The 18,733-nt window shown below is 42.8% G+C and overlaps 1 protein-coding gene across 3 annotated transcripts; it reads left to right on the top strand.

Annotated features, from left to right (window-relative positions):
- The first annotated feature begins 2,016 nt into the window (after positions 1 to 2,016).
- Positions 2,017 to 10,030, top strand: LOC120839107. 3 transcript variants are annotated; one of them, XM_040209334.3, is made up of 6 exons: positions 2,017 to 2,043; positions 2,521 to 2,556; positions 2,862 to 2,891; positions 7,472 to 7,510; positions 7,924 to 7,959; positions 8,934 to 9,133. In XM_040209334.3, the coding sequence occupies exons 1-6, from the start codon at positions 2,029 to 2,031 to the stop codon at positions 9,099 to 9,101; spliced, it is 324 nt and encodes a 107-aa protein (XP_040065268.3). In that variant the 5' UTR covers positions 2,017 to 2,028; the 3' UTR covers positions 9,102 to 9,133. The 3 variants fall into 3 exon arrangements, 1 of the variants encoding a protein (XP_040065268.3); XR_005715250.1 differs by lacking the exons at positions 2,017 to 2,043; positions 8,934 to 9,133 and adding an exon at positions 10,001 to 10,030 and having other exon boundaries at positions 2,465 to 2,556; XR_005715249.1 differs by lacking the exon at positions 2,017 to 2,043 and having other exon boundaries at positions 2,465 to 2,556; positions 8,981 to 9,133.
- Positions 10,031 to 18,733: the final 8,703 nt, after the last annotated feature.

Below are 18,733 nucleotides of genomic sequence, written 5' to 3' on the forward strand. Positions count from 1 at the left end.
TATCCAATTCTCACGACAGCCGTACTGTCAAGATGAGAGAAGTTTTTGCTGCTCGATGCGCGCCAGGAATTCGTGTTTTGTGGAGGATTCGTTTTATTGTTCTGCAGATGACGGATGTTGTCAAAATGGGCCGGTATGCGGCAGCTGATGATGTCGGGGAACTATTATCTTTATAAACCGGCGTGACCCGAGTCAGTCTACACCGGTAGGGGGCTGCCAGCCTGTAGAACGTTGGTGAAAAGACTAGGGAAAACCATGCTGAAACGTATGAGCAGGGCCAAAATAGGATGAAGGCCGTTGGGGCCGCCACTTTGGAGTGGAAAGATGAGAGATGTGCGGAGGATGCCGGGCACAGTCCCGGCAAAAAAGAATTGGTCCATAAAAGGTCCTCTCTGGCTTAGTAGCTTTGTAGGGTGTCTCAGTCAACCACAGACTACAAGGAGGACAATGAATTACCGCGATGTTTGACATACGATCAGGACACGTCCATACATTTTACCGCTTTTGCGTGATTGTGCTCACGCAGGAGCTATATGAGGTCCGTCTGGGCCTTTCATGCTTAACTAAGGTAGCGTCAGTTGTATGTATTGTTGGCTTTTTTAAACAAATTTTCTCCTGTGGGGAAAGCTGCAGGATGCTCTTGGTCATTCAAGGAGCCTCTGCTGTACACTGGGAGTTTTTAAGGGTACACAATTAATCTTAATTGCAACTTCTTTGTGTAGCGAGATGTTATACACATGAATGAATTACGAGTTCATGTTTGGTTTACATACAATAAACTATACTAAACTTAAAAGGTAGGTAGAGGTGACGCTGGCTAAAGATTTGTACCAAAAATATGTTACATGAAACAATGTCACTGTCACTCCCATCTTGCAGGTGTGGCCCAAGGCCAGTACGATGTCCAAGGTTTCGTGAAAGGTAAGTTTAACCGGTTCGGGAAAAGAGGTTGTACAAACCAAAAACTTGAAACAGAGATGGGCTCGTTCCAAGGGAGTGCGCTATCCGCCCGGCATTTTTTTTTTTGTTTTCTTCAAGTGGCATGTAATCTATATATGTTCTAACCTTGTAACCGTTCACTAGCAACGGAAACTTCTCGAACATACAAACATTTGAACCCTTTGGGATATCTCACGTATTATTCTACTCCGGAAACCACCTTGCTTAGAATTCATGGAAGATTACGTTTTCTTTTATATTTGACGAGTGCAACTTGATCGTCGTCACAGAGAGGTAAACTTGCAACAACGCACTAAGTAAAATACATCAGCAATTGTAAGTGCTGTAACATTTTTATAGAAATTTAATATATGAAAGAACATTCAGGTTTGAGTTTTGCAGTTTGGTAGCGCTTTTTGTGTCCTCGTTCATAAAATATGTTACAAATTGAACGTATTAGAAAATTAAGTGTGAAAAACTACCAGGCCGAAAATGTGGCACTCTACATGATAAAACTTGGACCGGGAACAAATAATATTTGAACAACCAGTGTAACTTTTCTACTGAAAAGCACTTACAAAATAGTTCAGCTAAGTGTTACAAACGCTACTTGTACTTTATAAAGCACCTGAATCATTTCATGGGCATCCTTGCCGCCTCTTACAGGGGCTCGTCGGAAATAGTTCGTGCTACCGAATAGAACATAACCTGTTTCTTTTTTTTTTCTTCTTTTATTTGCAAACCCTTTTTGTTCTTTAAGCCAGAACCGCGAATAACCCATAGAAGTGTAAAATTCAATTAGCGGTGATGTTTTTATATTGCGGTTAAAAATAACTCCCTCTCCAAGGAAAATATTTGAATGAGTTAGAATAGGAGGATTTAAGTAGAAAGGAAATAAATATCGCATGTTGCTGCCATTCAAAATTTAAACGTTATATGTGCATTAATGATACCTGCTATGACTTTTTCGTTTGATATATTTTTTAAGGAAATTCGATGGCCAGGTCTTTGTATATTGCGCGATCATTAAAACTAAAGCATTGAAACATTTTTTTTAATATGCCTTCCCAGATGCTGTCCCGGCCAAGAATGTTAGCGCGAAAGGTAAGCTTGCTGGTGAACACAATCGCTTAGTATCACTTCTTGAGTCTGATGCGAATCTCATTGAAATAATAATTTATACTAAATCGGTCTATGTTACAAATATAGGTTAAGACTGCCACACAAAAAAAAAATCATAAAGAGCGAGCAAACGAAAAAAAAAATGGATTGTCATCTACATTTTGACGCCAGAAAAGCAGAATGCACTGCGCGTAACTTACATATAGCGACAAAAGTGATTTGAAGTTTCAATCATAAGTGTTTTGTGCAAAGCACTGCTAAACACAAAAATATGTTTCGCTGAAGTTCGGGCAGTGTAGAGGCACGCACGAAATACAACTTATGTATTCAATTAAAATTAGATCTACGAACTCGGTCATGGTTTGATCACAAATCTTTGTTGACATCACAAATTTTGCTTTAAACGATTTCTGGTGGTTTGAAATTTAAAATTACGAATATATAATTTTTTATTTGCAGGTCAAGACCTACTCTTTCGTGTGGAATACATCAAAGGTAAGTAAGAACCAATACACAGCAGAAAAACCGTTCATAGTTGTTCGAAACTTGGTATGCTAGAACAAAGTTACCAAAGATAAGTCGCACTTGTCAGCCTTTTGCGCTGGCCTTTCTTTCGAGTCGTGTACAGACATAAAATAAGTTACTCCCGAACATGGTACAAACAAAAATACACAAATACTGCAACAACAAACGTTGGAATTTTATTTCTGGAAGTTCGTTTTCTACAAGAAAAATGATGCGTTTCAGACGCAATATTTGTAACTTGTTTTTATAAACGCATCGTTTCCTTCCTCTTTCAGGAAAACTGTATGCCGGCATTAATGACCTTGGTGAGTGACGGATTTATCATAACTTTTACTAGAATACAAATTTTACTTTTTTATTTTGTTGCTGTGTATAAATTAGTTTACCATAGTGTTAACACATTAGAATGAGCCATATCTAACCCGTTTGGCTCTGCATTTTACCGCAAATCACAAATAGTGGTGCTAATATTATGTTGCTGGACAACTAAAAAATATTGTAATTATTCTTTCGTTAATTTAGTTTCGTACATTCCTTTCGAAAATATTTTCAATCTCTACATAAAGCCTTATATTCGAGCACAGGATATGACGCTAACCAGGATCTTTATGCAGTTGCTAATAAAATGCACTATTCGAAAAATTTACAAGGTTGCATTGACACCGTACTTTCAGAGTGTAAACTACATAAATATATTGTATATTGTTTATTATCATAAATATTTTGTATTAAAACTATTACCATCGAATACTATTTGAAAGATCTTGAACTACTGTGCACACATTCTTTCAGTACCTCGAATTTGAGTAGTGCTTAATATTTGTAAAGTATGGTACTGCTGCATGAAATATTTTTGCTTCACGCAGGAGCAGATATTGCATAAAAAGGGCGAAATATTATAATGATTGAAAAAAAACACATGAGTTTTACTTGTTTGATTTGTGTCTGAAAATAAAGATGATGATTATTATTAAAAGTAATAAAATTATTATTTTTTAACAAACAAATTTATTTGATTTGAATCAAATTTACTTGATTTAAAATAGATTAATTTAAGATAAATATCAATAGCTAGAGAAAAAGTGATTCGCTAAAAGTAGATATTTCTCAACATGGCAGATATATTGATCGATTCGTCCATCACTGGAAACGATGCAGAAAAACGAATGATTGAAAATGGAATGTTCAATTTAATTAGAATTTTAATAATGTAATCCATGCAATCGAGAACAAAAATCGCTTGATATTGTTAATTATAAAACAATATTTATTGGGTTATCCTTTCGCATTCTCAAGTCATTTCAATAAAACTTTACTTTTCCGGTTTTCGCTTCTTTATTTTGCGTTTTGATTTTGTTGAAGTAGGATGGAACGTAGCTGACGAATGGAGGTGAAGTTAGAATTCAAACTTATCGCTCAATTTGCTCAGAAGAGCCCTTAATTTTGCTCGTGTTCCGCCTGATAGGAGTATCTCTGTCTTGATCATTCTTTATTTGAAACACAAAGAAATGCTCAGAGGAAGCATCAAAAGATGGAGAAGCGGTAAATTAACAATATTGGCGGAATTATTCTGGTGGCATAAGTTTGATTTATTTCATCATAGTGAAACTGCTTTGGTGGAAATCACGAATTAAATTTTACAAATTTACAAAAATATTTCAAAAAACGGGAGACGTCATAATCAAAATAAAAGCAGCGACTTGACGCATCAGAAAGAAAAAATAATTAAACGTTTCGCCTCCCATGCCGGAAGCGTTTTCATTAATTTTAAAGCAAACGCAAGGATGAACCACAAGTCGACGCTATTTATCAGGAACGCCAGGGTCGCGGTTTTTGTTGCACACGGATTTGTCCCTGCGGATGAACCACGATTCTAGAAGTTTTCGGGGCCCCCACCTTACCTCCATCGCCATTGTTGTGGCGGCCGCAAAGTCAAGGGACTGACCTATTGTCCACCCATGGTCCAATAGTTCACTTTTCAGTCGCGTCACGTGGGATGCGTACGTGACGTCAGGATTGTGTTCTTTGAGTCTGATCTCTCGTGCGTCCATTTCACCAATGTAGGTCGCCAGGCAGTCACTCACTACAAGGGATCTTGTAGATAACGTTCAGAGAGGCATTATTTACAAAGTCACCTGCAGTGACTGCCCGGCGTCCTACATTGGCGAAACCGGACGGAAGTGAGAGACTAGACTCAAAAAACACAATCGTGACGTCACGCACGCGTCCCACGCTACACGACCGAAGACTGAACTAGTGGGCAATGCCTCGACAATAGGTCATGTCTTTGATGGATCATTAAGTATTTTAATTTAATTTATTATTTTTTATGGTTCTTCCAAACGTAAGAACCGAGGTTTTCAATTTCTTTTAGAGGTAGAATGGACAGAGGTAGGTCAATGTCGATGCTTAGCGGGAAAGAAGAACACGCATGAAAATATATTTTCACAAAAACTGAAAACAAATGAACACAAAAATTAGAGTGTTTACTTGCAATAGACTACTTCCATAAAGCCCTGCATGCAACATGGCGCGCGTTGCACTCTGGGAACTAGTTGGCCAGGGAGGAGAGTGGCATGGTTTCGGTTTCGATCGACACGTCGACAAGAGATGATACACAGAGCGTGGACTATTAACGGCCGTTATCTCATGTTTTCTGGTCCCGAGAGCGTCATTTGTTGTCTCTAAACTGACCTAAATGGCCAGATCTCGAAGCTTTAGCACAAGTCCGAGGCGTATAGCTTGGCTTAACATATGCTTGTTGTATTTTTGTACATGAGCCTTTATGTTAGCGTTTCGAGGCATGTGAACGAACCAGTGCTGGGAATCTCGACGCCGCGAAGCTCGGGGATCTTGCTTGTGTACGAGCCAACAAGCTGTAGCAACCAATAAGTATGGAATAAGCTCGCGCCTTTACATTAGTGTTGTTGATCAGGAAGTTTGTTTGTTTCGTGCCTTCATAGACGAAATATAACTTTTTGCAATTACTGCTTTTCTTGATACGCCTCAAATTTAACACTTGTTATCTCTTATCTGTACTGACCCGCAGCACTGCACGAAGTGAAGTCCCCACCCGCTTGCGTTCCACTAATATTCAACATCGTGTATCCGCATAAAGTTATCCTGCACTCATATAGGCACATTCGCACATACAAACCGTTTTAAGAAAGCAAATGTCGAGCACTTGTTTGAAGAACTCGCACCGTTCGCTGGAAGTGCGCCGGACGGGCATGAACCCCTCCCTATGCAGTGCGCCAAACGAACGAAATCATTCAAAGCGCATTTGACGGTTGCTAATGGCCATAATATTTGTTATGTGTTTGCTTCCTTCCTGACTGAGTATGTCGAGATAATTTCACACACACCGTTCAGGTACAGATCTTGAGCGTCAGTAAAAGCTCGTCCAAAAAGTCTTAGCTAGGAGTAAGGGACGCTTGTTAGGGCCTCTGTCGTACTAGCCGATCTCAGCGTTTGCGAAAACTTAATCTTCTATCAGCATAAAATTGGAGTCGGAGATTTATGATGACACGAGCAAGACATCATAGTAACTTTTGTGCAGTAGTGAGGTCGAATTTATTGCGTTTTCTTAAAAGTTTATGCGTCAACGCTGGGCTCAGCTTTGATACTCCTCTGAGGATGCGGCTTGGTTTTCGCCCAATGAAGTAACAAGAAGCGGACATGTGGCAAACAAAATACGTGTAAGGCTCAAGGTGACCAAATTTCAGTTGTAGTTCACTGGTACTAGACGGGATTATTGAAATCCGAGCTCAAAGATGCACTCGTGGGGTGAGGTGACTGGGCGACGTCTTACTACGTTTGCATACGCACTCAAAATATCCGGTGTTTCGGGAACCAAGGAAAGTGCCCCGGTCTTCGTTTTGTATCGCTCGAGGATGAGTGTATTGTACATTCGTAAAAAGTCAGATAATCAAAAACGCAAGCAGCGCGTTCGGTCGCGGCGTGATAGCATGAGATGAATAAGCTGCTCAATCGAAACCAAAACTGAGTGGCCAACCAGTTCCCAGAGTGCACTGCGTGGTATTTCGCCGCGATGGGGCACGTCGGTTTTGGAAGAAGTCCATTCTTGAAGACGGCCGTGATTGGAAGTTTGCTCCCAAAAATAATATTGTTTTACTTTACCACCTCCCTATTTGCAGGGAGTTTTGAAAATATTTGAGGAAATATGTCCAATGTAATATTTTCACCCGGATAAAAAAAAATATGGCCATAATGTATATATTAAATTGCACACAAAATTGAGGTGCAACAAAACCGCATCTTCAACTTTAAATTATATATATAATTGTGTTTACTCCTTTTCATGAAGACCTTTCAAACTGCAATTGCTACGGCCTGAGCGTACTAATCAGACCAACGTAGCAAAGCATCTGACAGCGTCGTAGTAACGTCGGGTGGGTAAATTAACAAGAAAACAAGGTACCTCGTAATCACTGACATCGGTGGTTCTGACAGAAAGAAAGAAAGCGAAAAATAATGAAAAGTAGAGTTTATGAAGCGAATACGCAGCGAACACGCGGCAAACATCGCCCGTCGGCGCCTGCTCCGCGCCATGCCACTGGTATACCTGCCCGCTCACAGAACGAGCGTCCCTCAGTGCTAAGTTGGTCGGTCTTTAACTGCGTATTCACTAAAAAAAATGTACGCCTTTCTTCGTTTTCTTTTTTTTTTTTCTTTTTTGCGGCGACGCGTTGAAGTTATGTCATTAATAATGTTTGTGCTCCGTGGTCTTCGGCCTTCGTCAGATGAAGCTGTAGAAAAGTATTGTGAATCACAATACTTTTAAATTCACCTATTGTCTTGTGCTATCTGGTATATCTCCAAGCACTATATTAAGTTATAATGCATGAACATCTCTATGTTACAGGTGACGTGTACGATGAAATTAAAGCTCTTTTCACCAAGCGTAAGTTACTCTTTAAAGAAGCTCAAGTTGTTCGCTTGTATCTTCGGCTTAGCTTCAACGGCACAGCAGGCCTACATTGGTATGGGCTCCTGCCCTTCTGCTGCATCGTGGCTTTCCTGAGCCGAAATAAATAATAATATTATTATTATTGTCATTATCCTCTATCTTCATACCGAACAGCATTTTCTTTTAGATATTTTGTATGCCAGGCATGTATTGAAACAAACAAGTTTAAACTTTTAGACTATTGTTTCGAGTCTTTAATCTCTTTTTTTTTAAATGAAGAGGATCATAATTATCTTACCACGAATTGATAGAATAATCTAGATGTAGAAAATGTTCTTCAGAACGAGACGTTTATATGAAGATGTAGAAAGTCATAACCTAAAAAATGAACCTCCTTGACTTTACAGAGGGTGTTGACTTCCAGAACAGCGTCCAGAACACTGGTAAGGAATATTATATATCCTTAGAACCGAGAGCTTACGTTATATTATCTCAGCTTACTCTCAGCGAAGACAGAATGCTAGCACCTACATACCAGCATAAAGGAAAACTGAACCAATACTCGGTGTCCACAAAACAACGCTGAAACGATAGGTGGGACGCTGTGAATACTGATATTGCAACATAAATATTAAAAATATAAGGAAAAGATCTACTTTAAAAGTTTTTGCTTGATTTTTTTTCTTTACCGTAACGGTAGGCCCATCGCCTAATATCCGCTGAGCGTGTTAAATACAAATTATAAAGACGGCGCCCCTGTAACCCTCACCCGGTTGTTTTATAAAATTTTGTAAAAAAACATTAGAGAATGTTAAATAGTTTAAGAAAATGTTTCGTTACATGTAAGGTAAAACTCAATTGTAAACTAGGCCTGTCGAATCGGGCGTAGAGCAGTAATAGTATCTAAGATTGTGAAATATATTGAAAAGTAAATAGCTTTTTACCACTTTTTTACATGAATTAGTTAAAGCAAGATGGTTAATATAAGAGAACAGGTACAAGACATAAATCTGCAATCTTTATCAGCGCACCATCACAGGAGAGATAATTGAAATTTACGTTGAAAGAAAACGTGAAACGCGAAACCGATATTATACATTGAATTCAATCCTGTTGATGCTTATTGTTTTTCTTGATTTTGAAATACTTGTCACAATCATGGGTCCCTACATTTAACATTTATACTCAAAAACGTTAGGTAACAATGTTATCCGAATTGTTGTAAAGCTGACAAATAATAATATTTGTATTTTAAACCTGTTTGAGCTAATGTATCACAATATGCTGAAAAATATCTGTGTAGAGGTGTCTGATCCACCACATGAATCTAATATGATCTCCCCCACAAATATATTTGAGTGTTTTAATGGAGGTTAATAAATTACCTATAATTCAGCTCCTAATATAACTTATGCAGGGCTTGCCGCTTCGTCAAATTGCCTTCATTCTCTTTCCCCCGCACAGGAACAAAGTTGATGGAAACAGTGAAAGGCACCATCGGTATGACTCATCGTTTTATGCGCCACATATTTATGTCCGCCCACCGTTTACCCTTGCACGTGTTATAATGATACCACAATCGTGATGGGAGGACACCTATGGCGGTAATTTATACAAACAAGCCGTTACTAAGCAGGAGGTTCCAGGATGGTTATATTCATCTGCTAAATAAAGACTACACCTTAAATTTCCTCATAACCTGGTGTGCCAAAGCCAGTTTGAGAAAATCATCCCTCAACCTGCTGTTTAAGAAACAGGTAATGAAATGGGCAATCTATGCATGTAACGTGAAAATTCGAAAAGTAGATTTTTTTAAATCAAACTTTGAATTACAGTGTTACAATGATGCACATTTATTGCATTCAAAATTTTTCTCCCAAAAGTTTGTAAACGGGGCTGTACTTCTCAGATGCTCCGTTACAAAACACATCACAATTTGAATGTTTTGCTTGTCTTTTATAATGCCTATAATGTGCGCATTCAATTTCTATGAAAGAAAAACAACAAATCCCGCACATTTTATGTCCGGCTTTGTAAGGTCCACCGGCATCATTTTGGTACGTCGAGCATGGTCATGCTCAGCACGTCGCTGCTTATTTTCAGCTGTCTCCTCTTCACCCCTTTTGCTTCCGTTTGCGAGGCATTGTGCAGGCTGCACATCCAGTGAGAGCTTGATCCCATGGAACACGGGTTTAAGTGATAAGGATAGGAAGAGCGTTCCTGTGCCAAAATCTCCCGTGCATGCTCATCCGTTTTGAAGGGACGACTGGAAATTTTCAGGGGGTGACTTAGAGAAATGTACCACTGAGTTCAATACATAAGTATGAACTAACTGTTAAACCAAACTAAAGTTTTTGCAATAATGCTGTGCCCAGTATAATGTATTTGCCTTAAATGTTTCTACCTAATTACCTTAACAGCATATCAAATTGCTTGTTACTATCAGTTCTAATGGACGCATATATCTTTTTTTTTGCTTTGCAGCAAACGTCAACGTGGGAAAAAGCGATCTTGGTTAGTAATTAATATCAGAGTTTCAGCTCTTGGAAATAGTTTGCACCTTAACTTTAACAAGATCCTTTCATCAACCAACTTCCCTTCCCTTCATAACCTTGTGAAAATAGATCATGTTCTGAATATTATTTTAAATTACGATAAAAGACAATACTGTTGTGGCGTCGCCACAGAGAACTCCCTATATTCATTTTATTTTTGTGCCCATAAATCATCAAAGTATAAAAATCAAACGTTCACGGCATTATACAATCTCATCAATTTGCATGCACCATTTTGCGCCATAAATATACACACTGAAGTTATGCTTAGCAAAGCACTACGTACAGAACCCACAAAAACTACATCAAGGTTAAGCTGAGCCCCGCGCTAATTACTACACCTCATTTTTCCATTTTGGTTTATGGGCTTGAGCTGCATGAGAGCAAAAATGTTTGTTTATCTGACAAACCTATTCAGCTAACATGAAAACGCTTCGTAGATGACCGAATATATACGATGAAAATGTCGCCGCTGCAGGTTTATATCTCTCCTCATACATCAACCTAAAGTTTTATTAACCTGCAAAAAACACACATTACACAAGAAACAAAGGGATGCATCCGAATAATAGAGATTAATAAATACGCTTGTAAATTTCCGCGAGTTCGTAAGCCATAAGGTGGTGCTACTGCCTCTCCTGTAAACGACAAATTTACCTGTCATAACCAGAGGCAAATGTTTTTAACTTGAATATTAAGATTTTTATGTTTTTTTATATAAATGGGGTGCTCCGGCTCTTTATTATAGTCCCAGATTTGCCTGAAATTGTAGCCTAAAAACATTGCTGAAATTGTAGCCTAAATATTGGGCGGAAAAAAATTTTTTCCAAGTTATTTTTTGACAATTTTGGCCCTCAGCCTGTTTTTCAAAGTGAAAGTCGCTACTTGCTGCAATAAGAAAGTCAGGTTAGCGGAAGCCAGGTGTTTATGTCTTTGCAGAACAGCGGAACAAATACCGAGCATTTTTTCCGTGCTTGCAGCAGGGAACAAATGCTCGGCATCGTCCATTTTTAGTCAGCCCACTCGACCTGAAAGTATGCTTTCAACAGATATCACGGCAATGAAAAGCGCGGGTATCTTTCAATTTTGGTTTTGGTATCATTCACACTTGTTCATTTCACTGTAACTGTTTCGCGATACTAAATAGCATGCAGGAAAGATAAAGGACAGTGATTCCGAAGATTTCGTTAGTTCAGGCAGCTCAAATAATCGTTGGAAAACCTCTTTAGCGATATGTGTGATGATTTATAGAAAAGAGATAAAAAGGCCAATTAGGTATTTCGATCCATTTATTTGCGCAGTTTAAGATCACTGTTTTTAATCACTCATTTTTTGTCATCATTAAAATAACTTTCAGAGCCCTCAAATCTTGTTCAAGTCAACATTTCATAAAAAAAGTGGCATAAAGCCTTCGCATCGATTATTTCCTGACTGTCATTGCACAGGGCGTTAAAAGCATTTATAAACGCTTTTAAGGCCCTGGGCAAGCGCAGTGAAAGATTGTGAAAGTTTTACTTGGTGTGAAATAAATATAAATATTTATTTCACACGAAGCAAAACTTTCACGAATATGTTCTCTAAACGATTTGAACACCTTGTGCTGGTTAACATAAATTAGTTGAAATGAAACGGAGATAAAAATCGAGAATATGTCTATTATATTTGTGTAGTTACAAATTGAAACATTCACCTTTTTCTTTTTTATCACAGAGGTCCTTTACAATCAGCTGGGCGAAATTGTCGCCAAAGGTAAGCGACATATGTTATCAAACCTCATGGGATAACTTATGCGGGAAGGTCGGTCATTCTGGATAAAACTAAGTCAAAAATACGTCACAGAACACCGATTACAGCGCAACTGAAGCAGTTTTGTTATTGAGGAAAAATGCATAAATCGCCATTACTCGGCCCCCGGTATTACGAATGTCAAAATTATATTTCAGATTGATGCGCCAAGATAGCCACAAGAGCGCTTTCAAAATAGCGCTGAATCCCCTCCTTTCCGTCGCGTTCGGTTTAAGGAGGGAATCGTCAAGTATTATACAGAGATCTCAAAATTTCCGCGCTTTCTGCAAGCTTTACCCCAGCAGGCAAAATTGCTGCCGGCGTTACCTCCGAAGTGGCACACACAAGGCAGACGAATCTTCCGAGCACGACGTAACACAGAGTGTTTTTTTTCCGCGTCACTACACCTTTCCAAAAAACGCTCCTAGGCCGCCGCCATGTTGCTGATGCTGATGCGGTTGGTGCGACTCTCGCGCCCCCTATGAGCTAGAAATTTTCTCCCACCCTCTGGGACTGTGAAGACCCACTCAGCGCGGTTATCTACCTACGTTTTTGCGGTTTTGCATTCGACGTTTTCTCGCCCCTCTTGAAAGTTTCCACTTAATTTTTTTATGCGTGCTGCGTACCCTTTCTGCGTTAACTTCCATTGTGAGAAATAAGGCTGGTAAGTGCCTGCCATTCAAGCTTTTCTGCTCGACATTCACGGGAAACGAAGGAGGTGAAGGACGTCGAACGACCCTCGACGCGATTTTGCAAACATTGTTCTCCCCCCTCCCAGAGATAATCCGCATAGAATCCTCAGTCATCTCCAAAAATAGTTGTCCGGGGTGGGGTGAGAAACGGGTCAGTCGCGTTTGTTTCTTTGCCTTGGTGCGGTTGTGAAAAAAATAAGTTCTCCCCAAAACGTGCCCCAAAACGAAGACACCTCGGATTCCGTCCGATCGTCAAGATGTGACTGTCGTCGACTGTGACTGTGTTATTTGAGGTCTTTCTCAAATAAATTATTTTTGGATAACGCTGCATCGTGTGGTACGTACGATATATTGTTTGAATGTTCACACTTCCCCAATTGTATGTCCGTGTCCTGTCCATCGGTAAACACGTTATTTGTGAGCGTGAAAAATGCATGACTTTCGGCCCTCTTCTGTTGCAATTTATTTTTGACAGCAAAGCGCTTTGTCGTTTCACATGCGGTGAATCTCGCGGCTCCGTCAAAACTTATCGTAAGAAAAAAAAAAATAACTAGAACTATACATTCCAGTCGCATTCGTTCGGTCGCGCGCGTACCCAACAAAAATAGTTTACAGCTTGTTTTTTTTTTGTTGTTTTTTTTGTTTTTTCAAATGTGGCACAGTGCTTTCTCAATGTCCTCGGGAACATACATGTACCATGAAATACAAAATATAGCGGGAAAATACGAGAATTTAGCCGCCAGCAGCGTTTGAAACTGCGCCTACGCAGGCTGCGCCTATTGAGATCACAGTCCACTCGGTTAGGGTTAGGAGGGACGCCGGTGAGAGTCTAGCCTCAAACTCAGTGACTGGGCTCGAAAAAGGGTTTGTTGCCCCTGGGGTTGAGTGTTTTTTGGAAAGGTGTATAGATGTGTTTGGGTCAAATGCTGGCGATATTTAAAATCACGGATGCAAAAATACGTCAGAAATCACCACTAACTTGTCCTTACTCCAAACCATATTCAGCGCCCCTTTAAGACTGCATCCGCTTCATGAGTGTCTCAATTTTAAATTATTAAAATTTTGTATCCTCAGTTAAGTACGAAAAATTAGGCCGCATTCTTCTGGATAGCTTAATGCCCCTAATTGTGTCAACTGTCCACACTTTGAAAAAAAAAATTAATGCATTCATTGACAGTTATCTGCAATAGAGAGGTTTCTTTTTTTTCTTTTTTGCTTTACTTTTTTTTCTTTTCACATAAACCACAAAGCAGACACTGGTTGAGCATGGCTAAAATTGCGCGCAAATAGAAAGGAACAGAGGAGAGAGAAGAAACAACTTTATGCTTTGTTCCTTTCATTTTGCACGTAAATTTAACCATGTTCAATATCACCAACTCGCCAAACTAACCACCTTGTTACAGACAATACTTCCTTAAGGAAAAGTTATCTTTTTTATAATATTTTTAGCAATCTTTAAAATCTCGAAAGTAGAGGAAGGATCATTGCGCTCATCTTAAATTTACTTCTTCAAGATGTTTTTACGCACCGCAAGTTCACCTTCCAGAGGAGATTAAATAAATTCTTCTGGCAAACTCGCAGGCCCCAAGCCATAAATGGGACCAAAAGGGCCGCTCACGAAGACCGCTGTAAGACCCTTCCAAGATGCAGCGGTCGGTTACAGCACAGCGTGTCCACGTTCCGGGGTGCTCTAATGCTAAATAAACTTTGATAAAAAACATATTAACATCCACCTTTTTTTTTCTTTTGCGCACTTTATTTGTAATAATTAACATAAGATACATACTATTGGTTTGCAGATTAGTCCTACACCATTCCCTACATTTTAAAGATTGAGACAAAGGCACTTGAAGGAAGTTTTTCGTGCGTACCATTACGGTCAACGGTGGTCGTCCTAGTCATGTTATTATAAATGACGGCACGTTGAAGACACACAAAAAAGACTGCAAGAATGACGACAAGAAGTATGTAAACTCTTGTAGTGTTTTTTTATATCTGAAGATACTATTACAAATCGATGCAAAAATGTGCTCTACGACATCATATCTCTCTCTCTCTCTCTCTCAGAAAGTGGCCGATCATGCGACCAAAGCCACGATCTATGTTTCTAGAGAGGCGCATGCGACCGATTCAGAATAGTGACACGGGTGGTGACCAAAAACAATAAATAAACAAGAACAAATAAACGTTTAATGTGGCGAACTTGTGCCAAAAATAAAAAGGTTACAAAAGGTAATAACAGAGCGTCGCGGGCGTCGAAGTCGGCGTGACAGCAGAGTCGAACGCTGGGGCGAGACTGAATGCAGATCGCCACCCGGAGCCCCCCTTATGTACACGTGTGGGCTTCTGGAATAATCGGCGTAGAAGGTTCGGCGTGTAGAACATTCCGACCTCGAACAAGCAACACGGTTCTCGAATTTACCAGAACATTACAGAGTCAACAAAAAATGTGCCTCCGCATCCAGGAATCGAACCCTGGCTTTCAGCGTGGAAAGCAATCGCGATAACCGTTAGGCCACGCGCGCACTGCCTACTTGGCCAGCTGCGCGCGCGGCATTTAAAAAAGTGCATCGTCCCGATGCAACCCAAAAACAAAATAAAGCAAATAAAAAGAACGGTAAACTAAAGAGTCATTTGGAACACACATAAGGTCCACAGTCCTATCGAGCGTAGTACGGCTTCAGTCGCACGACGTGGACGACTTCCGGTCGTGGAGGGCGGCGTGAGGAAGTCCGTGTTCCGTCGGGCATCACCTCGTAGTTTAGATCCCCGAGTCGACGAAGCACTTTGTAGGGTCCAAAGTAGCGCTTCAGGAGTTTCTCGCTGAGACCACGGCGGCGGATTGGTGTCCACACCCACACCCTCTCTCCGGGCTGGAAGTGGACGTCCCGACGACGAAGGTTGTAGCGGCCAGTGTCGACACGTTGTTGAGCCTTAATCCGGAGTCTGGCGAGCTGACGGACTTCTTCTGCCCTTTGGGCAACCACCTGGGCGTCGTCGCTTGCGTCGACTGCCGGTTCGTGGGGAAACATAGCGTCCAGCATTGTCGTTACCTTGCGCCCATGCACCAGTTGAAAGGGTGTCACTCCGGTGGTCTCTTGTACGGCCGTGTTATAGGCAAATGTGACGTACGGCAACACCTCGTCCCATGTCTTGTGCTCCACGTCGACGTACATGGAGATCATGTCGGCGATGGTCTTGTTGAGTCTCTCCGTTAACCCGTTGGTCTGCGGGTGGTACGCCGTGGTGCGACGATGGCTGGTGTGGCTGAGACGAAGGACTTCCTGCGTCGGCTGGGCCATGAATGATGATCCACGGTCTGAGATCAGTACTTCGGGAGCACCGTGCCGGAGGACGATGGACTCGATGAAAAACTTCGCGACTTCAACAGCCGTCCCTGATGGAAGGGCTTTTGTCTCGGCGTGCCGCGTGAGATAATCGGTTGCGACGATGATCCATCGGTTTCCTTGCGTCGACGGTGGGAAAGGTCCGAGTAAATCCATACCGATTTGCTGGAATGGAGCAGATGGCGGCGCAATAGGCTGAAGAAGTCCTGCCGGTCTCGTCGGTGGCTTCTTCCGTCGTTGACACTCGCGGCAAGATCGGGTGTAGTGGTGCACTGTCTTCGCAAGCTTGGGCCAGTAGTACTTTTCGCGTATCCTGGCAAGAGTCCTGCTGTAACCAAGGTGTCCCGCCGTCGGGTCATCGTGGCAGGCTTGAAAAATTTCTTCTTGAAGACTGGAAGGGACTACCAACAGCCACGCCGTGCTGTTGTCGCTGAAGTTCTCCTTGTAAAGCACACCTTGTCGGATGGAGAAGGTTGGTAGTGTTCGTACAAAACCGCGCGGAACGGCGCTTCCTTGTCCCTCTAGGTGCTCGATGAGTGCTCGCAGCTCAGGGTCGTCTCGCTGGAGTGCTGCCATGTCGCTGACATCCAGAGCGCCGATGAAACACTCATCGTCGTCCTCTTTGGTGCAGGTAGGACCGGCCTCGACTGGGGCCCTCGACAGGCAGTCGGCATCATTGTGCTTCCGGCCGGACTTGTACACCACGGTCATGTCGAACTCCTGCAGTCGTAGGCTCCACCGAGCGAGGCGTCCGGAGGGGTCCTTCAGATTCGCCAGCCAGCAGAGCGAGTGGTGGTCTGTGACCACGCGAAAAGGACTTCCATACAAATATGGGCGAAACTTTGTTATTGCCCCGACGACAGCGAGGCACTCCTTTTCAGTCGTTGAATAGTTCGTCTCCGCGTTAGACAGCGTCCGACTTGCGTATGCGATAACTCGCTCTGCACCGTCCTGCACTTGGACTAGTGCAGCACCTAGTCCGGTGTTACTGGCGTCGGTGTGGATCTCGGTTTCAGCAAACTGGTCGAAATGGCCAAGAATCGGGGGCGTCTGGAGTCTTCGTTTGAGCTCGTCGAATGACCTTTGGTGTTCTTCTGTCCACTCGAACTTCACGGCGTCCTTCGTGAGGTGTGTCAGCGGTGCGGATAGTTTGGCGAAGTCTCGAACAAAGCGCCTGTAATAGGCACAGAGTCCGAGAAATCTTCTTACTGCCTTTTTGTCAGACGGCGGCGCAAATGCAGCTACGGCGCGGGTCTTCTCGGGGTCAGGTAGAACACCTTTGTTGTTCACGACGTGGCCGAGGAACTTTAGTTCCCCATAGGCGAACCGACACTTTGTTGGCTTGAGTGACAGGCCGGCGGTCTTGATGGCTTGAAGCACGGCTCGAAGTCGTCTGAGGTGTTCGTCGAAATCTCGTGAGAATACCACGACATCGTCCAGGTAGACGAGGCAGCTCTGCCATTTTAGACCTGCCAGCACGGTGTCCATGACGCGCTGAAGGTGGCTGGTGCTGTACAAAGTCCGAACGGCATCACTTTGAATTCGTACAGTCCGTCGGGAGTGACGAAGGCAGTTTTCTGCCGGTCACGCTCGTCGACTAATCTGCCAGTAACCATTCTTCAGGTCCATCGAGGAAAAATATCGGGAGTGGCGCAGTCGGTCTAACGTATTGTCGATGCGGGGAAGCGGATAGACATCCTTCTTCGTCACAGCGTTCAGTCGACGATAGTCCACGCAGAACCGCAGGGTCCCATCCTTCTTCTTTACAAGGACGACTGGGGACGCCCATGGACTTCTTGAGGGTTGAATGATGTCGTCGTCGAGCATCTCCTGGACTTGATCTTGAATCACTTTCCTTTCCTTTAAGGAGACTCGATACGGCGACTGGTGGACAGGGAGTGCGTCGTCGTCAGTAATAATGCGATGTTTCGCCATTGGTGTTTGGCGAACTTTCGATGTCGTGGCAAAACAGTCACTGTATTCGGCGAGGAGGTCAACCAGTTGCCGGCGCTTCGGAGCTGGGAGCTCTGGGTCGATGTCGAGCGGCGGCGGCGTCGTGCTCTTCTGCTGTGGCGACGAGGTTTCCTCGGAGATTGCGGTGGCCACGGCTGGCGCCTGAAGCTCCTCGATGTGGCCTACGGTGGTACCCTTCGTATGGTGCTGCGGCTCCTCTCGAAAGTTCGTCACAAGAACAGTTGTACGTCTTTCTTGAAGATCCGTCACGCCTCTTGCGACACCAATTCCTTTTTCGAGGAGCAGTTGGACGCTGCCTTCCAGAAGAGCTTCACCGTGCACGGCTGCGTCGGTTATAACGGTGACGAAAACACTCGACCGCGGCGGAAGGTTCACATGGTCGGCGGTAACTCGGATCGCGGTTGACGTCGTGTTCATCTCCACCGGCGGCACGACGGGCTTTCGAAGAGTCAACTGGTTTGCAGCGAGGTCGATATCAGCGCCATACTCGCAGTGAAAGTCCATTCCGAGGATAACGTCCGTCGAACAGTCTTGCAGAAAGACAAACTTCACAGGGCACGTCTCACCGTGGATCTCGACGCGAGCAGTGCACCTCCCGACTGGTGTGATGAGGTGCCCTCCGGCGGTTCGTATTTGAGGTCCATCCCACGGTGTCGTGACTTTTCGAAGGCGGCGGGAGAGCCTCCCACTCAAGACTGAGTAGTCTGCTCCGGTATCCACGAGTGCCGACGCGTCGTGGCCGTCGATGATGACGTTTAGGTTGTTGGACACCGTTTCAGGAGCGTCGTTTCGGTCTCCGGTAGCGTTCGAGTGGGGGCCCTCCGGCGTTCGTGGAAGATCTTGGCGTCGGTCGTCTTCGGCAAC

Source organism: Ixodes scapularis, unplaced genomic scaffold (assembly GCF_016920785.2).
Source record: "Ixodes scapularis isolate PalLabHiFi unplaced genomic scaffold, ASM1692078v2 PGA_scaffold41__6_contigs__length_2269736, whole genome shotgun sequence".
In the NCBI taxonomy this organism is placed as follows: Eukaryota; Metazoa; Arthropoda; class Arachnida; order Ixodida; family Ixodidae; genus Ixodes; species Ixodes scapularis.

Coding starts and splice junctions, on each gene's coding strand:
- LOC120839107 (XM_040209334.3), top strand. Junction 2,557..2,861: donor TCGTGTGGAATACATCAAAG/GTAAGTAAGAAC, acceptor TTCCTCTTTCAG/GAAAACTGTATGCCGGCATT. Junction 7,960..8,933: donor GAACAGCGTCCAGAACACTG/GTAAGGAATATT, acceptor TAACTTATGCAG/GGCTTGCCGCTTCGTCAAAT.